General features: G+C 36.3%; 1 protein-coding gene across 4 annotated transcripts in view; it reads right to left on the bottom strand.

Moving 5' to 3' along the window:
* Window positions 1-14,656: 14,656 nt before the first annotated feature.
* stxbp5a (syntaxin binding protein 5a (tomosyn)) overlaps window positions 14,657-18,823 on the bottom strand; it is a 105,853-nt gene continuing 101,686 nt past the window's right edge. For all 4 annotated transcript variants that reach the window (XM_028040391.1, XM_028040393.1, XM_028040392.1 and 1 more), the window contains one exon: window positions 14,657-18,530. In XM_028040391.1, the coding sequence (XP_027896192.1) occupies window positions 18,489-18,530 (42 nt within the window). In that variant the 3' untranslated portion in view covers window positions 14,657-18,488. The remainder of the gene's footprint in view (window positions 18,531-18,823) is intronic.

Genomic DNA, 18,823 nt, shown 5'->3' with positions numbered 1-18,823 from the left:
CGGGGCCTGGCCTCTGACTTCAAACACAATGCAGTTGAAACAGTTTTATTAATTCCCTCCTCTTTAATACAGTGTGACTTGATATCCTCAACGTTCTGTGAGTTAGGAAGTGCTCTGACTGAAATTGGAAAAGTGTAGAGAAGACAGAATCCCATTCCAGGTCCAAATTGAACACAGCTGCAAACAAAAAAGCGAGGCATCATCTACCATGTCTGGGTCTCACTCCCTGCAAAGAAACCGTTATGTTAGCATTAAGTGAACAAGGATATAATGCTTCTCGTCTTTGTGTAGTACCGATGTCTACACATTTGCATTTATATGTGAAGCCTCTCTGATGCTTGTGATTAAAGAAAGTCAGACCTGATGGTGCATCACACAGATGATGCAGCACCAACTGCTGAAAACAACCAGTGGATTTCAGGTTGTGGGGGATTACTCATATTGCATTTACTGATTACCAAATGACTTCCAAATAACTGTGGCTTTTCTGCATGTTTGTGTTATTTATTGCAGATGTACTTGTTTTAGTAGATCCAAGGAGCAATGTGATTCCAGAGTCACCTTTGTGCATTTTCTAAAATAAAAGACTGAAAGCCCCATCATCCTACACTTCTTTTTCATAGCTTATGCAGAGTATGTGAAAATGTACATATAAAATAAATATCAAATGTCTTACATTGTAAGTGGTCAAGCTTAATCAGAATAAGTTGTATTCATAAAGTTTGTGTCCACAAACAAGGAATTCGACTTTGTTTATTTTATTTTCATTGAAGATATTTTAGATATAAATGTATAAGAAGAACATATTTTTTGTAAGTATGTTTATGTACATTGTTTAATTATATAATAAGGAATGGTTGAATTAAAAACAGACATGAGCACACTGTTAATTGCAAAGAGAGATGTGGAAAGAAACTTTCTCTGTCAAGTATCTGTAAAGAAGAGAACAATACTTGACACAGCAGAGTTCAAAATTATGACTGATATTTTGTTAGCAAATACAAGAGGATGCAAATGAAGTCTCCTTTGGGGCAAAGAAGTGTGTCATTAATCACTTCCGGTTACATAGTTTCAAATATCTAAAACCTAGCACTGTAACCATCATATTACACAATGTTGTGTTTTAATTTGCCATATTTCCAAACAGAAGTCATCTATAAAATGTTCCACACATACATATCTTATAAACCTGCTTGCAGCTGTCGGGCAAAATGTTCAAATGTCTAATTTGCATGATTTAATTTGATGAGTGCTGGAGCAGAACACTGCTCAGACTTGTCATTACTTTGCTTGTAAATCACACAATGACTGTAAAGCTCTCAGAGATGCCAAGGCTCATGTTTTTAAGAAGGGGAAATGTTCCACAGAAAAGAAGACATAAAAGGAGATCAAACGAAAACTGGGCACATGGGATTTTTCTTCTCCATACTTCTGTTCTCATACTGCAGAGAAAATCGGCACAATAACTCCCAAAGTGCATTAAATAGGATTATTTGGCCACAATACATTTACAAAGATCACAGGCAGGATTAAAGGGAAAGTTTGTAAGGACACAGAGAACAATAAACTTCATTAAAAAAAATTCAACCAAACTTACACTTTGATTTGACTTTTACTGCAGTTGAACAAACAATCCTGAAACAGACTAAATAAAATATGTTTAATATGGGCTGGTATTGAAACCATAGTCAGAGGGGTACTACAGGGAGGATGGATGAATGACATAAATTTCATATTTATGCCGGTAATGGACTTGCTGTGAGTCTATCGGTCATCTCGTGTGTTTAATGCTCTTAAGAAATCAATTTAAAGGAACAAATAATCTCCCTACACACTTCAAAAAAATAATCAGTCAGCAAAAATAAATTTATCACAATATATACAAAAAGACTAGCGTGTAATGAGTTAAGAGCTCATTACAGCTTTTAATGTATACACGAGTATTTCTCACCTACGCCATCTTATGGATATACTTGAATGCTGAAATGCCATCTTAAGGATACTGAATGCTCCTGACTGAAGGACGTTTTGGGTAGAAAAGTATCCAAGCAAACTAAATTTGAATAACTTGCAAATAAGAGTTGGTGAAACATTCTTAACTGTTCTGACTAAGATATTATCACCAGAGTCTCACTTCCAATCTGTCTTTAGAGGTGTTTTAACAGATGAGTTTGATGAAGGATGTGTCTATAAATAAATAGGCTGTGATCTTCTTTTTTTTTTTTTCTTTCCGTGTGCAATTTAATTTCTGAGTATATTTTGAAGGCTTATGGAAACAAGATCCCATGAAAAATGTCTAACAACAGAGAACCTTTGATTAATTGTGCGTTTAGGCAACCTAGACATCAGAATTGAAAACAAAATAGTCTAAATTACTTCCCTTCTAAACTGACATTACTAACATCAAATAAATATGCATCACTGTTTTTAGGTCATTGGTTGAAACGGCATGAAAACACATTAAGCATTCCAATCTTCACAATGGAACAATGATAAGTGGCAAATGTTGTTTAGAGCACGTTTCCAGTCAGAAAAAAAACATTTAAATGATTAAAAATATCTTTAATAGCACATATGGTACAAGTTTTAGTTTGGCATCTATGTTCATGCCACACAACATGAGCACATGTCTTTCCTTTGATCGTGTTTTCTGAATTTCAGGAGGTGAGAATGTTGTTTCTGACCTTGTAATCCAATTGGGGTGATGGGGTGGTGGAGAGGCTGAAGAGAACTGAGCAGAAGCTGGCAGCAGCAGGCAGGGAGGCAGTCAAGCAGGAGCAGCACATAAAATACAGAGAGCAGCTGTAAGTTTTATGGTTTAAACAGTCCACCCAATCCATCAATAGAAGGAGCACAGCTCCAGTTGACTGCCTGAACTAGCATTGCCTGCTAAATTTACATCCTATTAAGAAATAGCATATTAAATAATATTTATGATGTTCTCATTTATCATTGGAAAACTCCTTTTTGGCATTATAGCAGAGAAAACCCTTCAAAAATCCGACCAGCCACTGGTATTTTGGTAGTTTATCTTTGCCGATGAGCCTCAAGTCTGAGTTCGGAAGGCTTTAAATACTATATTTGACTGTGGTTAGTCATTGCCCTTATTCTTAATTGTTGCAGTTAGACCCATGCTTCCCCATTGCCATTTATCATTGAGTTACTTATTCATCAGTTCTCCATTCAGTAATCACTCCCAAATACAGCATTTACCTCCCTCACCAGTTGTCATATTTCCTCAATAGTTTCTGCTTTTCTCCCCAATACACTCCCTGTGCCATGACAGTTGTTCCTTGCTCTGTATTACCTCCATTTTTTTTCATTAAATTTGGATTTCTCCCTATCGATACATTTATTGTTCTAACTTCCTCCAGTATGAAATTGGGTCCTTCAACTCAGCAATTCATGACAAAAAGTAAGACTTACAAAAACAAAATATAGTTAAATGCTGGTACCTATGGTATTTGGGAACATAATTTCTGCCTTCAGTGATATCACCTCTGTGAAACACGGTAATCCAGATTGCTATAGCTTACTTTAGCTTACTTTTAGTAATGAACTTCAAATAACTCAGGTGACGTGAAGGTCTATTTTAATTTCTAAATCTAATATTAATACAATTAAACTTACTGCAACAGAGTAAAGAAAGGACAAACACAATGGACCACTGAGAAAGTAATATATGTGCATCTCCTGGCATAAAGCAGGTTTGGGTAAATCCCAGAAAATTGTGTTGTTAGATTTCCCATTGAGCAATTTCTATGAAATTGTTCAACATATAAGCTGCTTGATCAAAAAAAAATATAAAAATTTTTAAATAAAAAATGACAATGAAAAGGCACGTAGAGTGCCGGATGACATTCGCCTCCATTAGTCTGCAACAACCGGTAGATCTCTTTTTATCCTCTCCTGCCGCTTAGTGCCACACATTCATCACACATAACACTGCAGCTCATGAAAGCAGCAGGCAGCACACCACTCTTAATGGAGGACAGGCAAGGCTAGCAACATGCAAATTAATATGCCTCACCGGGGTGAAGACTTAATAGAGTCTTATGATTGACCCACATTTAACAAACTCTCACAGGGTAAAATGTATCGCTGTGGCAGCACTCATTTTTCCTCTCTGATAGCAGCCATTCAAATCCCCTTTCCCAATCACGGCGTTGCCTTGGAAACGCCAGCAGCTGCCAGGCAGTCATTTAGAAATTCCAAAATGAAGCATTTGGATCTTTGAAAATTCCTGCAGTGGGAATACTGTCTGCCAAAGACACATGAGACAAACGTGAGAGATTAACATATGCCACCACATTTTTTGTCTTTGTGTTTTTTTGTTTCTTTTTACATAACTTTTTTGTGTAAAATGATAATCATGATAGACATTTTATGTGAAAACTATGTGTTTAGAGATTTCTGTTTCACGAGCTGTCTTCATGATCACTGTTTGCGGATGCTGTATGCTGAGCAGCTGTGTTTGTTCATTCTAGTTATTTTATTACTGCTGTTGTGGGGGAACAGGGCTATTTGCTGGCTAGACATGTTAATTAGACCCCCGATGTGCTATCCAAGCAGATAGGAAAAGCAAAAAGGCCGACTATTCATAAACACATTCAAAAACGGGAGGTCTATTAAGACTATTTTTTGCATGAGGTTCCCCTAACAGCTGTCGTGGAGATCTTGATTAAATCATGTTCATCAACAGATATTTGCCCACTTTAGGAGTCCATCACGGACTGATTTAAAACCTATGAAATCTTTTGTTTGGTGAGGAGCGGCATGTGGCAAATAGACGAATGACTTAATCTCATAGTAACCTAGACATTTTACAATCATGACATGCTGCAGGCCTTCAGCTAAAAGCAACGGGGCATTAAGTTGAGATAAATTGAGAGGAAGTGGGTATTTTAAAGCAAAAAAGCGAAGGTGACTTTATAAATTGCATAGATAATGATACTATTTCAAAACATTTTCATTAGTATTTACATTTTAACTTGTGAAATGTAAAATTTAAAGAAAGGCAAAACTGTAGTTGCTGAAGGTAAAACTAAAAATAATGACTGATTTCTCAGGAAAAGCATGTCATTTGAAAACAATTGTATGATCTGTTTATATGCGATAGTAAAGAAATATATTTGTGAAAAGAAAGTGTCTTGTTTTTTCGTTATGCCTAAAGGCTATGGGAAGATTTGCTGGTGCTTCTAAAACTCCTCGTAATACAGTTATGTTTAGAACCAAGTCTGGGACCTTGACAGCCTTGTAACAGGTGCCTTCAAGCTTTTCATCAGCTATCCAGCCTATCTAAAAAGAACAAGGGTAGCTTGGCATTGCTGTGTGAATCATATTGAACATGGAGCAAAGAAAACGGATGCAAAAGCTGTAAGGAGCTTAGAAAATATGAAAAATGAGAATTGACACTTTCTACTAAGGACACCCTCACAGACAGACAGAACTGTGCTACCTGTCAATGATGATCAATGGTCATTACTCCTGTAATCTTTTTCCAAGGCTGATGTTTTGATGCTGATATCAAGAACTCATGCATTGAAAACTCAGAAACAACTGCTATTAAAAGCTCCAGTATGTTTATCTCTTACAACCATACTATTGTAACAGTATGGTATGAGACAGATAATCTGAGAAAAAGATAGCTCCTCTGCCTTCTCCCAGAGCTCCCAGTTCTATCTAGAAGTAACCAGTTGTCAGGAGGCTCAGGAAAGAGGAGATCAATCTTTTCACAGATTGTCTGTGTCACAATATGCCGTCACTAGATGGTGACAGTTCTAATAAATATGTAAAACAAAAAAAAAAACATATTTCTTTATAAACATTACATATGGCACCTTTAGCAGAGGAAAGACAAAGATTGTTACCAATCAATATCTATAGTAAAAACTGTAGTTTTCTTTAGACCTAAAGACATTCATGGAAAAGTGTGTGTAAAACGTTATAGCAAAGCCATAAGTGAGCACCTTCAATTTCTGTAGAGGCGGCATGCCAAGTTCAGACATACTTATTTTCAGATAAAGTTATGAGAATTCCTCGGTACTTATTCCTTGAAACTGCTGCTACTTCACTATATTTATCCCATTCAATCACAACATGTGTTGCATTTTTAACTATAATCTGCTCCATAGAAAACAACCCAGGAGGGGTTTACTATTGTTAGTGACATACAAAAAAGCCAGAGTGGAACTCACTAAAACTTTATGTTGACAAGCCCCAATGTTTCTGAAAGGACTTGAAAAGATTTAAGTTTTTTTTTTTAGTTTTTTTTTAAAAATCAGCTCCATATTTGCACATACGCAGAACAACACAGCTTCAAAGGAAAACACCATCACACCAATAGAAAACATTTAATCTTTTCAGGATGCTTAAATCCTGAAAAGATTCAAGCATTAAGCAACACTGGGTTGAGTCAAACACACAACCCAGTGTTAACAAGTCTAGCTTCATCATGGATGATCCAACAGGAAAATAATGCAAAAATCACTTAAAACTGTCCAAAAACTGGGAAGATTCTTAAATAACACTTAATGAGCACAGATCTTAATTCTGTTGAAAATCTATAGACGTATCTGGAAATATCTTGTACAAAGGGTAGACACTTCACCCTTTGAACAACAATTTGAGAAGTATGCTATGGAAGAGTGGTCCAGATTACTTGTTGCAAATACAGACATCATATTGCAAAGTACTAAAATTTGTTGGCATTGCTGCAAAATATATCAATATTGTTTGCACGCTTTTAATTTTTTTAAATGTTCAGTTATATCAACAATCAAAAACACATTCTGGTGTGGTTTTTATGGGGGGGAAAAACACCAAGGCATACCATCAAGCCCTGTTTAGAATGATGGAGAAACTTTGTTTGGAAGGGTACCATCAGATTTGTGAGCATCTGTACAGATCTGCTCTATAAATCAAAATATTGTTGAAAAAACAAAACATCACAGACTGATGTTTTCCAGCCATTGTGTACATAAATGGAGTAAAATAAAAAAGTATGTTACCTTTTTAGACGTTTTCAAAAGGTACTTTTGGTCTAATAAACAAACTTCATCAGAACACAATTTATAATTTATTGAATGTGACTGCAGTTGATTTTCTATTTCTTTAACTAAAGACCATTCACTTCCCAGACTCATGCATCACCACAACAGCGGAGCAAGCAGTAAACCTGGTTCAGATGAAGGCTTCTGCTGTGTTACCAAAGAAAAGTTCGGGCTTCTCTAATTGCTATTTTCCAAACAGAAAAAGGCGACTGGAAGCCTTAAATGTTACATTAGCATCTCGATTTGGAACAGCCTGTCCTTGGCTGCAAAGTTCAGGACAGTGAATGGGTTTGTTCCAAGCCGATTATGTTTGTGGCTTTGTCACTTTTTTATTAAAGGGAACCCAAGCATGGCAGGTTTATTGATCTTTAAAATATCTATAATACAGATAAAATACAGTAATCTGGCTCTTTTCGGGAGGTCAAATGATCCCAAGATCTAATGATGATTTGCTTTTGCTTTTAAAAGCTGCGAGATGTTATTAAATTCTTACATAAACCCAGCCTCTGAGGTGTTTTCTTTCTGAACATTTTTGGTGGGCTTAAATATCACGATATTGGGTACATTGTGGGTACCCAATATCCTTGGCCACTTGGGTACATTTTTTGATTATGGTTAGTCAAGCACTGCACATGAAACACTTTAGAGAAATTTGCAGCCCAACATGATAATTGCTGCAGTGCCGTAAGAAAAACCATCACAATCCATAAAGACAAGTTTTTGTTGCCACAAAAGACAACTAAACAGCTACCTGGATGTTCCTGTTAATCATTGATGTGGTGCAACCTCTAGATTAGAACTCCTGGTATGATCAAACACATTGTGGCAGACAGGGAACATCCTTAATTAATTTGTTATGGTAACCAGGTTGAATGAAAGTGTCTGCCAGATGGTGTGCTCACTGAGCACGCCTCAGCTCAGTGTACATTAGTTTCGAAGGAAACTAGTGGAAGATTTCAAAGCTTGTGCATATGACTTCATTTATATATACATATAAAATATCACTGCATCCAACTATAGCTGTTAAAAGACAGTAATCACAGGAAATTCTGATCATAGCATTGCACATGAAAGAAAAAGGGCAACGTTTCCTGAATCTATTTGAGGATTAATGGCCGATTAAGCAGCAGGAATCGGTGTCACTTGGTGAAAATGTCTGCCAGTCCCCCTTCCAGCGGTTCAGCTGCTTTCAAACTAGCCATGAAAGATTCATCCCCTTTGTGCCGACACACAGCATGCCTTGCATATTCAAATGGTCCCTCTCCAAAAAGAGCAAAGACACTCTATCCCAAACAGTGTTTAATATTTGGATGAGTGAAATATTTAAGAATTCACAGACACATACAACATTTATCCTTGCATAACAGTGCCCCAGTGACAAAACATTTTAAGACTAAGTATATGCAGTGAAGCACTTGAGCTCAGCAGGATAAATGAATCCAAATCACTCCTTGCATACCAGAAAAAAACCCCTAATTTGTTTTGACATAAAGAGGATCAGCAGAGGATAGCAGCAAATTGTTCTTAATTGGAATAACAACAACCGGAGTTTGACACAGAAAAAAAAAAGCACTTTATTTTGATCCAAAATACAGAACAATTGAACATTATCTGTATGTGTTGTAGTATTATAGAAAACAAAGCATCTGAATCGCTTACATAAGATGAGAAACCTCTACTATTTCTTTTTCCTAGGAGCAAGTCCTCAATTCCCCAGCGACAGCTCAAAGAACCAGACAGATTGAAAGTTTCTGTAATTACACATGCACACAATCTCAATTTGTGTCAATTTGTGCTGTGGTATTTTGAAACCAAATAAAAGAGCAATTTTAAACTCCTCATGTAGGCGGGTGTTTTGTTTTGGTATGCATTCCATATGCCACCGTCTTATTTCATGCATCCATGTGGACAAACGAAAACCACCGTGTTTTGGGATCTTTTTGTCTATATTTGAAGCAGAAAGTGGGCACAACTCAAACACTGAGTCCTCGCCTTAAGGTTCTTCTCACTGGGAAAGAAACCACTGACCTAAAGTCCTTTTTAAGTTACAAGGTCAGAGATTCAGCCACACCCATGTCTGTGTTCTACATCTCTTTCAACTCTGGCACCAAAAAATGTATATATATATCAAAAAATAAATGTTTCACTTTGATGCTTTTTTGTGAAATGACAACCACAAAGAGAATTGTATGTGATAGCTGAAAACAATGTTTTGCACAGCAGTAGAAAGACACAATCCAAAATAAAATAGCTCAAATATGTAAGCGTTCATTTTCATTCCATCCTGGTTTCAGGTTTTTTTATAGCCTCCAACAGACTTTCTTTGAGGATTCCTTTGTATTCCTTTTTATCTCCATCCATCTTGCCATAAACTCTGATAAGTTTTACCATCCCTCAAGAAGAAGCACATCTTCACAGGACAATGCTGACAATGCTGTCCAAAGTGTTTCATAGTGGGGATGGTTTGTTTATGGTGATGTGCTTTGTTAGTTTTTACAATATGCAGAGCATATGAAGACCAGAAAGTTTGACTTTTGTCTCAATTGATTGGTACAAATATTTGCAAATTGAAAAATGTTTCATAGGAAGTCTAAGGTTGTGCAAGGTAGGTAAAAAAAGAGATTATCTTCAATGTACCAGCTAAATACAGAAGTTGCATAGTTTAATGTGTGGTGCACTTTTTTTCATTTGAAGTCAAATAAAATCTGAAATTAGAAAATGTATGACTAAGTAAACATTTCTAAGAAATTCTTGACCTTTAATGCAAAATGCAGAAAATGTAACTTCCAAATGTAATGTTGTACCAAATGTGTCGTAGCCTATTTATATAATTATGTCTTCCAGCTAAAGCTTTTTTTTCATGCCGTAAAGGTGCAAAAGTGTAAAGCAACTATTGTTAATACACTTTGTACCACAGTTCAATTTCACATCTAAATGTCTGTGATGTTAAAAGGTCTGCTGGCTGTGTGGGCCACCATTGTGGCTGTACAACTGAAAAAACAAAAAAACAAACAAGAAAATAAAACACTAAAAGCACCAAGGCAAAGGGCATTCACATGCTTATATTTTCCTGGAGAAACACACGGTTGGAGTTATCAAAAATGAACAAATTCCTGGGCATTCTTCTACCAAGTGGCAGCAGACAATTTAAAGTAAATGGGTTTACAAGCACAGGCAACACCCAACAAATATTTGTCAGAATTATGGGACACACAATAGAAATAGAGCTTTAGTTCTTTAGTTGTTGCTTGATTATTATTTTCATCCCCAATTGAAGGGCATGTTGCTTTCATATTTCTGTTTAAAAGCTTGATAATTTTTTTTTCCTGAGCCAAGTAACTCCCACATGCAATCCTCCCAGTTCTACTTCAGGGTTTAATACCTTCATACCTGGAATTGTGTGTTTTTGAATTAGCTGATGAAAGGCCTTTAGAATGCTGTCTATTGTTTCGGCTGACAGTTCTCACGTTGTGACATAATCAGACACAGCTGGAAGGGGATAATGACTGATGATGATCTGCAAGGACTGGCTGCTCACTTTTTGTTACCTGGGGACGTAATCGATGCCACAAGTAGGCGTGGCTTGCACACCAATTCAAATAAAGCATCAACTCAGACGTCTCCCGCATACCACAGTCATATCCACATAATATGTCTGAAAAGATAATGAAACAATGTCACAGAAGTACTAGTTTTGAAGGGGAAAAAACTATCTTAAAAATCAGTGGCAAATAATTCCATTCTCTAATGCTGACCAGTCTTTTACATGCTTTTTTTTTTGTATTTTGATCGTGTCTTTAGTGTTGAGTTCCAAGTCTTTGAGACTGGATGGTCCCCTTGCTATAATCTGTCACTTCCGCCACAGATTATTTTTTCTTTTTAAAACAGGATTCTATCTCCAGTATATTAATATTACTTCCAGTCAGATGATTAAATTTGGGTCAAATTAAAAGATTAATTTAAATCAAATCTGCCAGGCTCATGAATAATTTGGGATCCCCTATTGATAAAAACAGTCTGAAACCTAAAAACCATCATCTCGCAAATGATCTTACTGGACTATTATGGCTGTACCATATACTAAATACTATTATTATTATGTTAATAAATTAATATATTAACTTGTCGTCAAAAAGCATTAGATTTCTAATTAGCAAGGACATTATAGCACAAATCTTTCACTATTATAGAGAAAGGAAAAACTGTTTTACCAATTTCTCCACTACTTATTATGGTTTTCCTATGTATACGCTGACACTAGCACTGCAGCACAGCTAGGTGCTGCAAGGAGTGAGAATATTAGCTGTTAAATTGTGAGAAAACAGTGCTTTAGTCAAGTTAGGTATAAACTTCAATGGAGTACTTATATGTGGAAAGAGTGTATTCCAGAGTTTTTATGTTGCTGAGGATGTCATGTATTACCTCTACCTGGTCTCTTTTTCTGTCTTTATTTTCTGTTTAAGTTATTACCATCTTCTCAGATGTCTTAAATAAGTGGCATATAGTTGAAAGTTTGCTGACAAGTTGAGAAAAAATATTTGGAATCAACTAAATGCTTTGAGAGTGGACCAAATTGAAAGAATAGGTGCATCAGTGCAACTAGCTAGCCTGTAGTTTTGCTATCTATTTATAAATGAGCTGTCTCAAGAGTTTTCTTCCCAGATTTGTAGCATCAGCAACAGTCTTGCTTCCATTGGTTTATTACAAGTGGTTTTAACTACAACATTCTCAGTCACATGATTCTGCAATGAGCAGCAGAACACTCTGACTGCAGCCCCTGTGGAAAAGTTGCCTTTCTGCATGCTTGCCACCAGCTTAATCCCTTTCTGGTGTCACACTGATTCCTGTGGTGCGAACATGGCTTAGGTCATTCATGTTTCCAGTCACCACGGCAACAATGGCTCACTGACTTGTCATTTGCTGTGCACCATGCCAGGCTGTGGATTGCCTAACCCTATTTCTCAGTCAGTCAGTAGTTCAAACAGTATGCATCAACAAACACTTCTGCCCAGTGACCTTCTCTTTATGGTTTCAGCCAAATTGCACAAAACAAGCTTTTTACCCCCAATGAACCGATTTTTCTCCCTTTGTGCCTGCGGTGTGCAGCTCTCACCTTAATTTACCCTTCAACTTCCCTCAGCCACACAAGCTTATTGCAGATGAAAAAACCCAGCACTTTATGATGATTACTCTGCTTCATCTGATTATTTTAACTTCTATATAACATAATGTCTCATTAAAGATCCTGAATCATGACAACCATTGGAGGAAATGGAGTGGTCAAAATTACTTTCATGCTTTCGAGTATCCGTTTGCTGCTTGAACCAGTAATTCAACTGTTTTGTGTCTGCTTTTAGTCTGACTGATGATCAGTGGAGCACTCTGAAGGCATTTCACATTTATATTTTTGATATGGGTTAATTACATCTAATAAATCTTTGATTAATAAAGGCGTTAGTTCTGTTCAGAGTCGTTGCATGCATCAATGTGTATTTGCTGCCCTCTAGTGTAAAGACTCAAACATTTCAGAAACTAGAGAATCATCCAAATGCCTCGTTTCATCTACCTGTATGTAGACATTGCTGCTGAACTGCATACTTCCATGTGGAAACTTCAACTACAACATTAAGACTGTCACTGATACAAGTAAAAGATAATTCTATTTGTTGGGTATAACTTTAGCTAAGTTTTTTTTTTCCATTTTTAATTCTATTTAGTTTTGCAGGGCACACTTCATTCTTGCGTCTATCTCAGTTTTGATTATGAATGTTTTGCAATTAGTGAGACCATACATTTCCTAATGAACACACACCAGAGAAAGCTACGGTGCCTTGCCATGCTCCATAAACTAAATCAAGTGAAAAAAATATTTTCAAGATATACATGGTTTTTAAGACAATCTGAAGTGCTGTGTGCATTTGTATTCGCCATAGTAGACTTCACCTGCACGTAACTCAACCTCAGTATAAATTCAGTTATTGTATAAAATCTTCAGCGGTTTGTTACAGAACATCAGCGAACAAACAGCATCAAGGAAAACATCAGAGAGATCATATATAAAGTTGGGGAGAAGAATAAAGCTTATGAAGCAGTCTCTGAAATTTTAAATATATAATTGAACGCTGTTGAATCTATTATAAAAAATAATTAAGAAGACTATGCTGAAACAGCCATGCAAGGAACTGAGAGAGTTAATCAGAGTAGCTGTTGGGAGGCCCCTGGTAACTCTAGAAAAGCGCCAGATTGTTGACCGGAAAACTATTATTTATTCACTCTGCAACAAAGGAACCATTATTTGTTTAGGTGTGTTTGATAAAGACACCTAGCTTAGCTCTTACAACAAGCCAAGTCAGGGACAAATGAAACATGTAAAAGGACATGCTCTGGTCAAATGAAAACAAAATTAAACTTAGCCTATATCTAAAAATCACTGGTGATATCCCACTGAACACACCATAGACATGGTGAAATGTGTCGGTGATGGCAGTACTAAGAAGGCTTTTCTTCAGCAGTAATAGGGAATCTGAGAAGAGTTCTTGGGAAGAGTAATGGAGCTAGATGCATTGGAAGAAAAATTTGTTTCCTGAACAAAAGGTTCACCTAACCGCAAGACAATGACTGTAAGTATACAACCAAAGCAACAAAGAAATGGCTCAGATCAAACAATGTTCAAGTGTTGTGGCGAAACCTGAAAAATTATTTTTGCATATATTGTCCTTCCAATCTAATGGAGATTGAGCTGGTTGGCATAGTAAGATGGGCAACATTTTTCAGTCCAATGATGTAAAGTTGGTGGACACTTGAAACAAAAGTTAGCTGGTTAGGAGTTGGATAAAAGCAAAACTATCAGATAATGTATCGAGAAGCCAATGGAACTAATTTTAAAAAAATAATAATTGTTTTTACTTTCCATTTTTGGGTTATTTATGTTTTACCACATAAAATCTGAGTAATATCCATTAAAATGTATTGTTTTGAATGTGGCACAAAGCAAAAAGGTTCAAATGGAATAAGTACTTTTGCAAAGTACAGTACTTCTGAAAATGTAGTGTAAAGTCCAAAGACCGGCCATTAAAATACATCAAAAAGCAGACTGCAAAACAAGCTGAGTACTGCAGTACGACCTAAGACAATCTGTGCAGAAACCAGTAAGAAGCAAAGCTGTTCATCAGCTTTACTTCAAGTTCAGCATATCTATGGTTTTTGTAATTTGAAGCAGGAAAATAACAAAAAGCTCCATGTTTAAGCAATTTTATCTTATCTTCATTTTGAAGTAGAAAGTATTCAAAACTTTTGAGGATTTTTTAAAAACAAATTAACTAAAAAAAGAAAAAGAATTTTTAAAATTGCATAGCTAAAAGTAATATTTATGTGCAGTCCATTACACTGCAGTTGATTTTTGTGAACCAAATTATGCAACAACTACAACAATTTTTCCAGAGCCAGCGCTCTCCTGCAGCTACAGTAGGTAATAAAGCAACACTGTAAAACTTCCATGGAAGATTGCCTTACATTAAAGGTAAATATTTGCAATGCACAGAAGTAGATCCTATTTCTCCTTTCTAGCTAAACTAAAAGAAAAAATAAATATAAAGGACAGAAAATACATTTCTCACTTTTTATTTTCCATTGCACAGTAATCTCTATCTACAGAATTTCTAAATTTTGTGGCAGCAGATAAAGTCATAACATCCATGTGAAATTTGCATAAAACTGTACAAGAAAATTGGCTACAATGAGAAAAATACTGCACCCCACTGATGAGTTTTGAATCCGGGACAGAAGACGGTGTGTGGAAATACACAGGAGTCCCTCGAACTGTTTGAGTGTGTGGGTTGTACCAGGTAAGAATACTGCAGACTGTAACAAACCACACAGAAGCAGGTCGAAAACATAATAAAAAATAAATAAATAGCATGACCCAAATTAAAAAGACAAACACATATAGAAGAAAAAAAAGACAGGCTATTTTTCCTTTTTTTCTGCTAGCATCCACACTCCATACTGAACACAGAAAACCAGACATCCACCATAGCTGTGAAACAACTTGGTAATACATAACAGCTTTGTCTGAAAATTGAAGGCTATTTGCATACAGACTAAACATGTGTTTTAATAAGCCAGAATTTTGACATCATCTGCTGATCCTCTGACACATTCTATTTTTTCTGTGTTGGCAGCTCTGTTAACTGTAGTCTGACACTCAACCAGATTCACATTTTTTTTTTTTTTTTAACAAGGAGAGACTTGGACATGAGCTACCAGAAAACAATGTTAGTAATACGTAACTCAGATGGGCACAGACGTACAGACATCCAAACAAGCATTCACACATTTATAAACACCATACGTATTGTATGAGGTGAGCTGTGGCTCTGGACTGAATGGAACGGCATCAATGACTCACAGCTTGGTCCACTGAAACATTTAACTTTAGATAAAACATCACTTTTTGTACTTTTGAATAAATGGCATTCGATCGTAATTTCAACAACAAATGGCGATGGCGATAGAACTCCCAAGTTAAACTGTGTCTTTGTCCACTCTTCATATATGAACGTGTAATGTATCACAACACTTTTATAAGAAGTTCATTTATTTTAGTAGCTTAATTAAAAAAGCAAAACTCTTTATTTTTAGATTAATTCATTAAATAGTGTGGTATGTTTCAAGTGTTTATTTCTGTTCATTTTGGTGATTATGGGTTGCAGCTAATAAAAGCACAAAATTCAGTTTAATAGCAGTATGGAATACTGCACAAGCCAATTTTAAGGAAAATATTGTGTTAAGTCTTACACAATCATAAGGAAGACTGCTGACTTGGCAGTTATCCAGTAGACTGTCTCCGACGCTCTCCACCTTTTCTGGCTTTAGCTAAAGAAGCTAATGGCAGAAAAGGTAGTTGCTATTAAAAGTGGCTGTTCACCGAGGGCTGCCTTTAAACATGTTAAAGGTAAAATGGGTGGAAGGAAAAAGTGTGATTGAAAATGATGTACAAATAACAGGGATAACTGGATTTTTATGCAAAGTTTGTTCAAGAGTTTTGGGGAGACTAGACAGAATAACTGAACTTTGGTTACTTTTAGTAATGAGACATGATCATAAAAATGAACAGAAAAAAATATTTAAAATATATCACTCTGAACATTGAATAATGTGAGTTTCTCTTTCACTTAAATTACTGAAATAAATAAACTTTTCAATAATATTCTAAGTTATTGAAAAGTGAATATGTATGTCTGTCTGGGTGACCGCTGGTTCCAAACAATAACTCAATGGACAAGCTAAAGAAACTCTTTGGCGTCAGAAAAAATATGGCCTGTCTCCTCATTTGTTTCTTGTGCAACCTTAATGTTTACTTTCTAGTTGGTCTAAGATTGTCAAACTATTTACTTATATACAAATAAAGGTTAGATGCCTGACACACAGGAGATACACCACTTGGAGGGGCTTACTGCAAACACCACCAGAAACAAGCAAACAAAATATAATCAAGATGAACGTTTCCGACACTGAACTCAAGTCTCCTTTGTGAATAAATAAACATAGAAAACACAGAAAGTTATCTTACAAAGACAATGTAAATAATCTGAATTTGATTTCAAATTTTATCCTATTAAAATATCTATATATATATAATCATATTGTAGCAATGCTTTATGGCGACAATGCTTATGCTGTGAGCAGTAGTTTATCTTCTCCTGAATGGTGCCACATTTGTAAGGAAATACAGTCGTGGGGGAGCAGCAAAATTGAGTATATTGACTCTTGTTGGGAGCGTCTGGTTCCCTCGGTACTGACAATAAGGTGCTCAATACATTATCAAGAACATGCACAATGGAGTCTTAATGTGGATAATCATTCTAGGTCCAAAATATTCCTGCAGCATTTGGATAGTAGTCAGAGTGTAAATATACGCAGGGAACTCTATGTATATTGTTGGAGCAATAGGGTAATGGATGAGAGGATGGAGTGGCTAGCCTTTTGTGCCGACTCAAACCTCACTAAACACAACCAAACTGGCTGAGAGAAATGCTGGTTAAAGAATGGAATGTCGTCCTACAGAGGTAAATGACCGAGCTCGTGGCCAGCATGCACAATCACGCTGTTGTGGCTGATTGCAGTGCTTCCATGCACAGCTGGAGTGCATGTAAAATACAGTGGTGCTTGGTAAATAAATAAATTGTTCAGTTCTTAATATGTCTTGTTTCTCCAAAGTTTTGAATAAAATTGGTTGTCTCTCAGGGATGCATCCAAAATCTTCCATTATGCTGCTTAACCCACAAATGCATTTTTACTGAAGAAAATGTGGTACCTTGATGGGAAAAAAAAAAAAACAAAACATTTACCTGCTGTCTGATGTTTATTGCCAAGAAGCACTGCAATTATATATATAATTGGAGAAGCTTGTGACATCAAAGATAGACAGAAGTTGATAGTGTTTCTTTTCTGGACTGATGACTAGTGGGTCAAATGTTAAGATCCAATTCAATATAAAAAAATAAAGAAATGATAGCCTTGCTCTTCTCGTAGATTCCAGCCCTTTTCGAAAGAACAAAGTAATTTTGTGTCTTGTGACCATTTTCACACCTTTAGAAAAATAAGTTTTTGAATAATACAGAGCAGAAAACCCCAAGAAATATTAAACAGAGAAATGACACACACACACACACTGCCTCACGCCCACAAGCACACGCACTCTGTAACAGTTTAAAAGTCTAAGATACAGAGGAGAGTTTTGAGATCAAATAAGATGAGGAAATACCCGGCATACATCAGAGAGTAGCTTTAATCTTTGTGACTGCCCACATTGTTGCAGACTCTGCACGCTTCTCTTCCATCGGCTTGATGAGAAATCCCATTCTTTCATAATTGTCACTAAAGTACAAAAGTCTACAAGTGAATACAGCATTGCACATTTATTAGATCTATGTATAGATATATCGATTTATTTAGACTCCTTTTCTCTTACATGAATTCATTGTAACTTGGTTAAATATTAAGTCTTCTTTCAGCCATTATCTGTTGGTCTGAATATTGGCCAAGAGGGTACACAGAGGAGACAACAGTAAAAGGACGTTTGGCAAAATGAGAATGACTCCTCAGGCGCATGGACCAATCTGAGGCCTTGGAAGGGAGGTTTAACATGAACAAAAAGAAAAAAACCCAAAACAAAATAAAAAAAAATGTCACCACTTATGTATTACTTTCCTCTGAGGTTGCCCCTCTTTACCTCAGTTCCACCTTCACACTGAGGTAAGAACAGTATCCAACATTGTGCTAGGGAAAAAACTCCCAAATGTTTCCAGTGAAGAAGGCTCAGACGGACGGCTCGACGGACAGATGGCGGGGGGAGTCAGTGTGAGTCCAGATGAGCTGATGGAAGGTCAGTGAGATCGTTGTAACCACAGAGCTCTGCTCCTTGCCAGTGGCCCGTCAGAATTGGTACCATTTTTTGTCTTTGCATTTCAGCATCATCTGGAGAGAGGAGAAAAATGTCCAAGTGAGAAAATACAGTGAATGAAAAACAACATACAAACTGTTGGATGCAAATTTCCAAAGAAAATAAAAATGCTTTGTACACAAATCACATACATTCGTAGGTCATGATATGTGGCTCTATCCTGCCCTCTAGTGGGCAAATGAATAAAATTAGCATTTACCAAAAAATGCATTGTAAGAGAAGTAATTCCTACAATGCATAAATAACTTAAAGCTAAGTGCTTTAGCTTTAAGTAATTTAGTTTTCCCAAACGAACAGCAACGAAGAA

The sequence above is a fragment of the Xiphophorus couchianus genome, chromosome 15, assembly GCF_001444195.1.
Source record: "Xiphophorus couchianus chromosome 15, X_couchianus-1.0, whole genome shotgun sequence".
Taxonomy (NCBI): Eukaryota; Metazoa; Chordata; class Actinopteri; order Cyprinodontiformes; family Poeciliidae; genus Xiphophorus; species Xiphophorus couchianus.
Note: the sequence above shows the minus strand (reverse complement) of the source record. Positions and strands in the feature narration are given on the sequence as shown.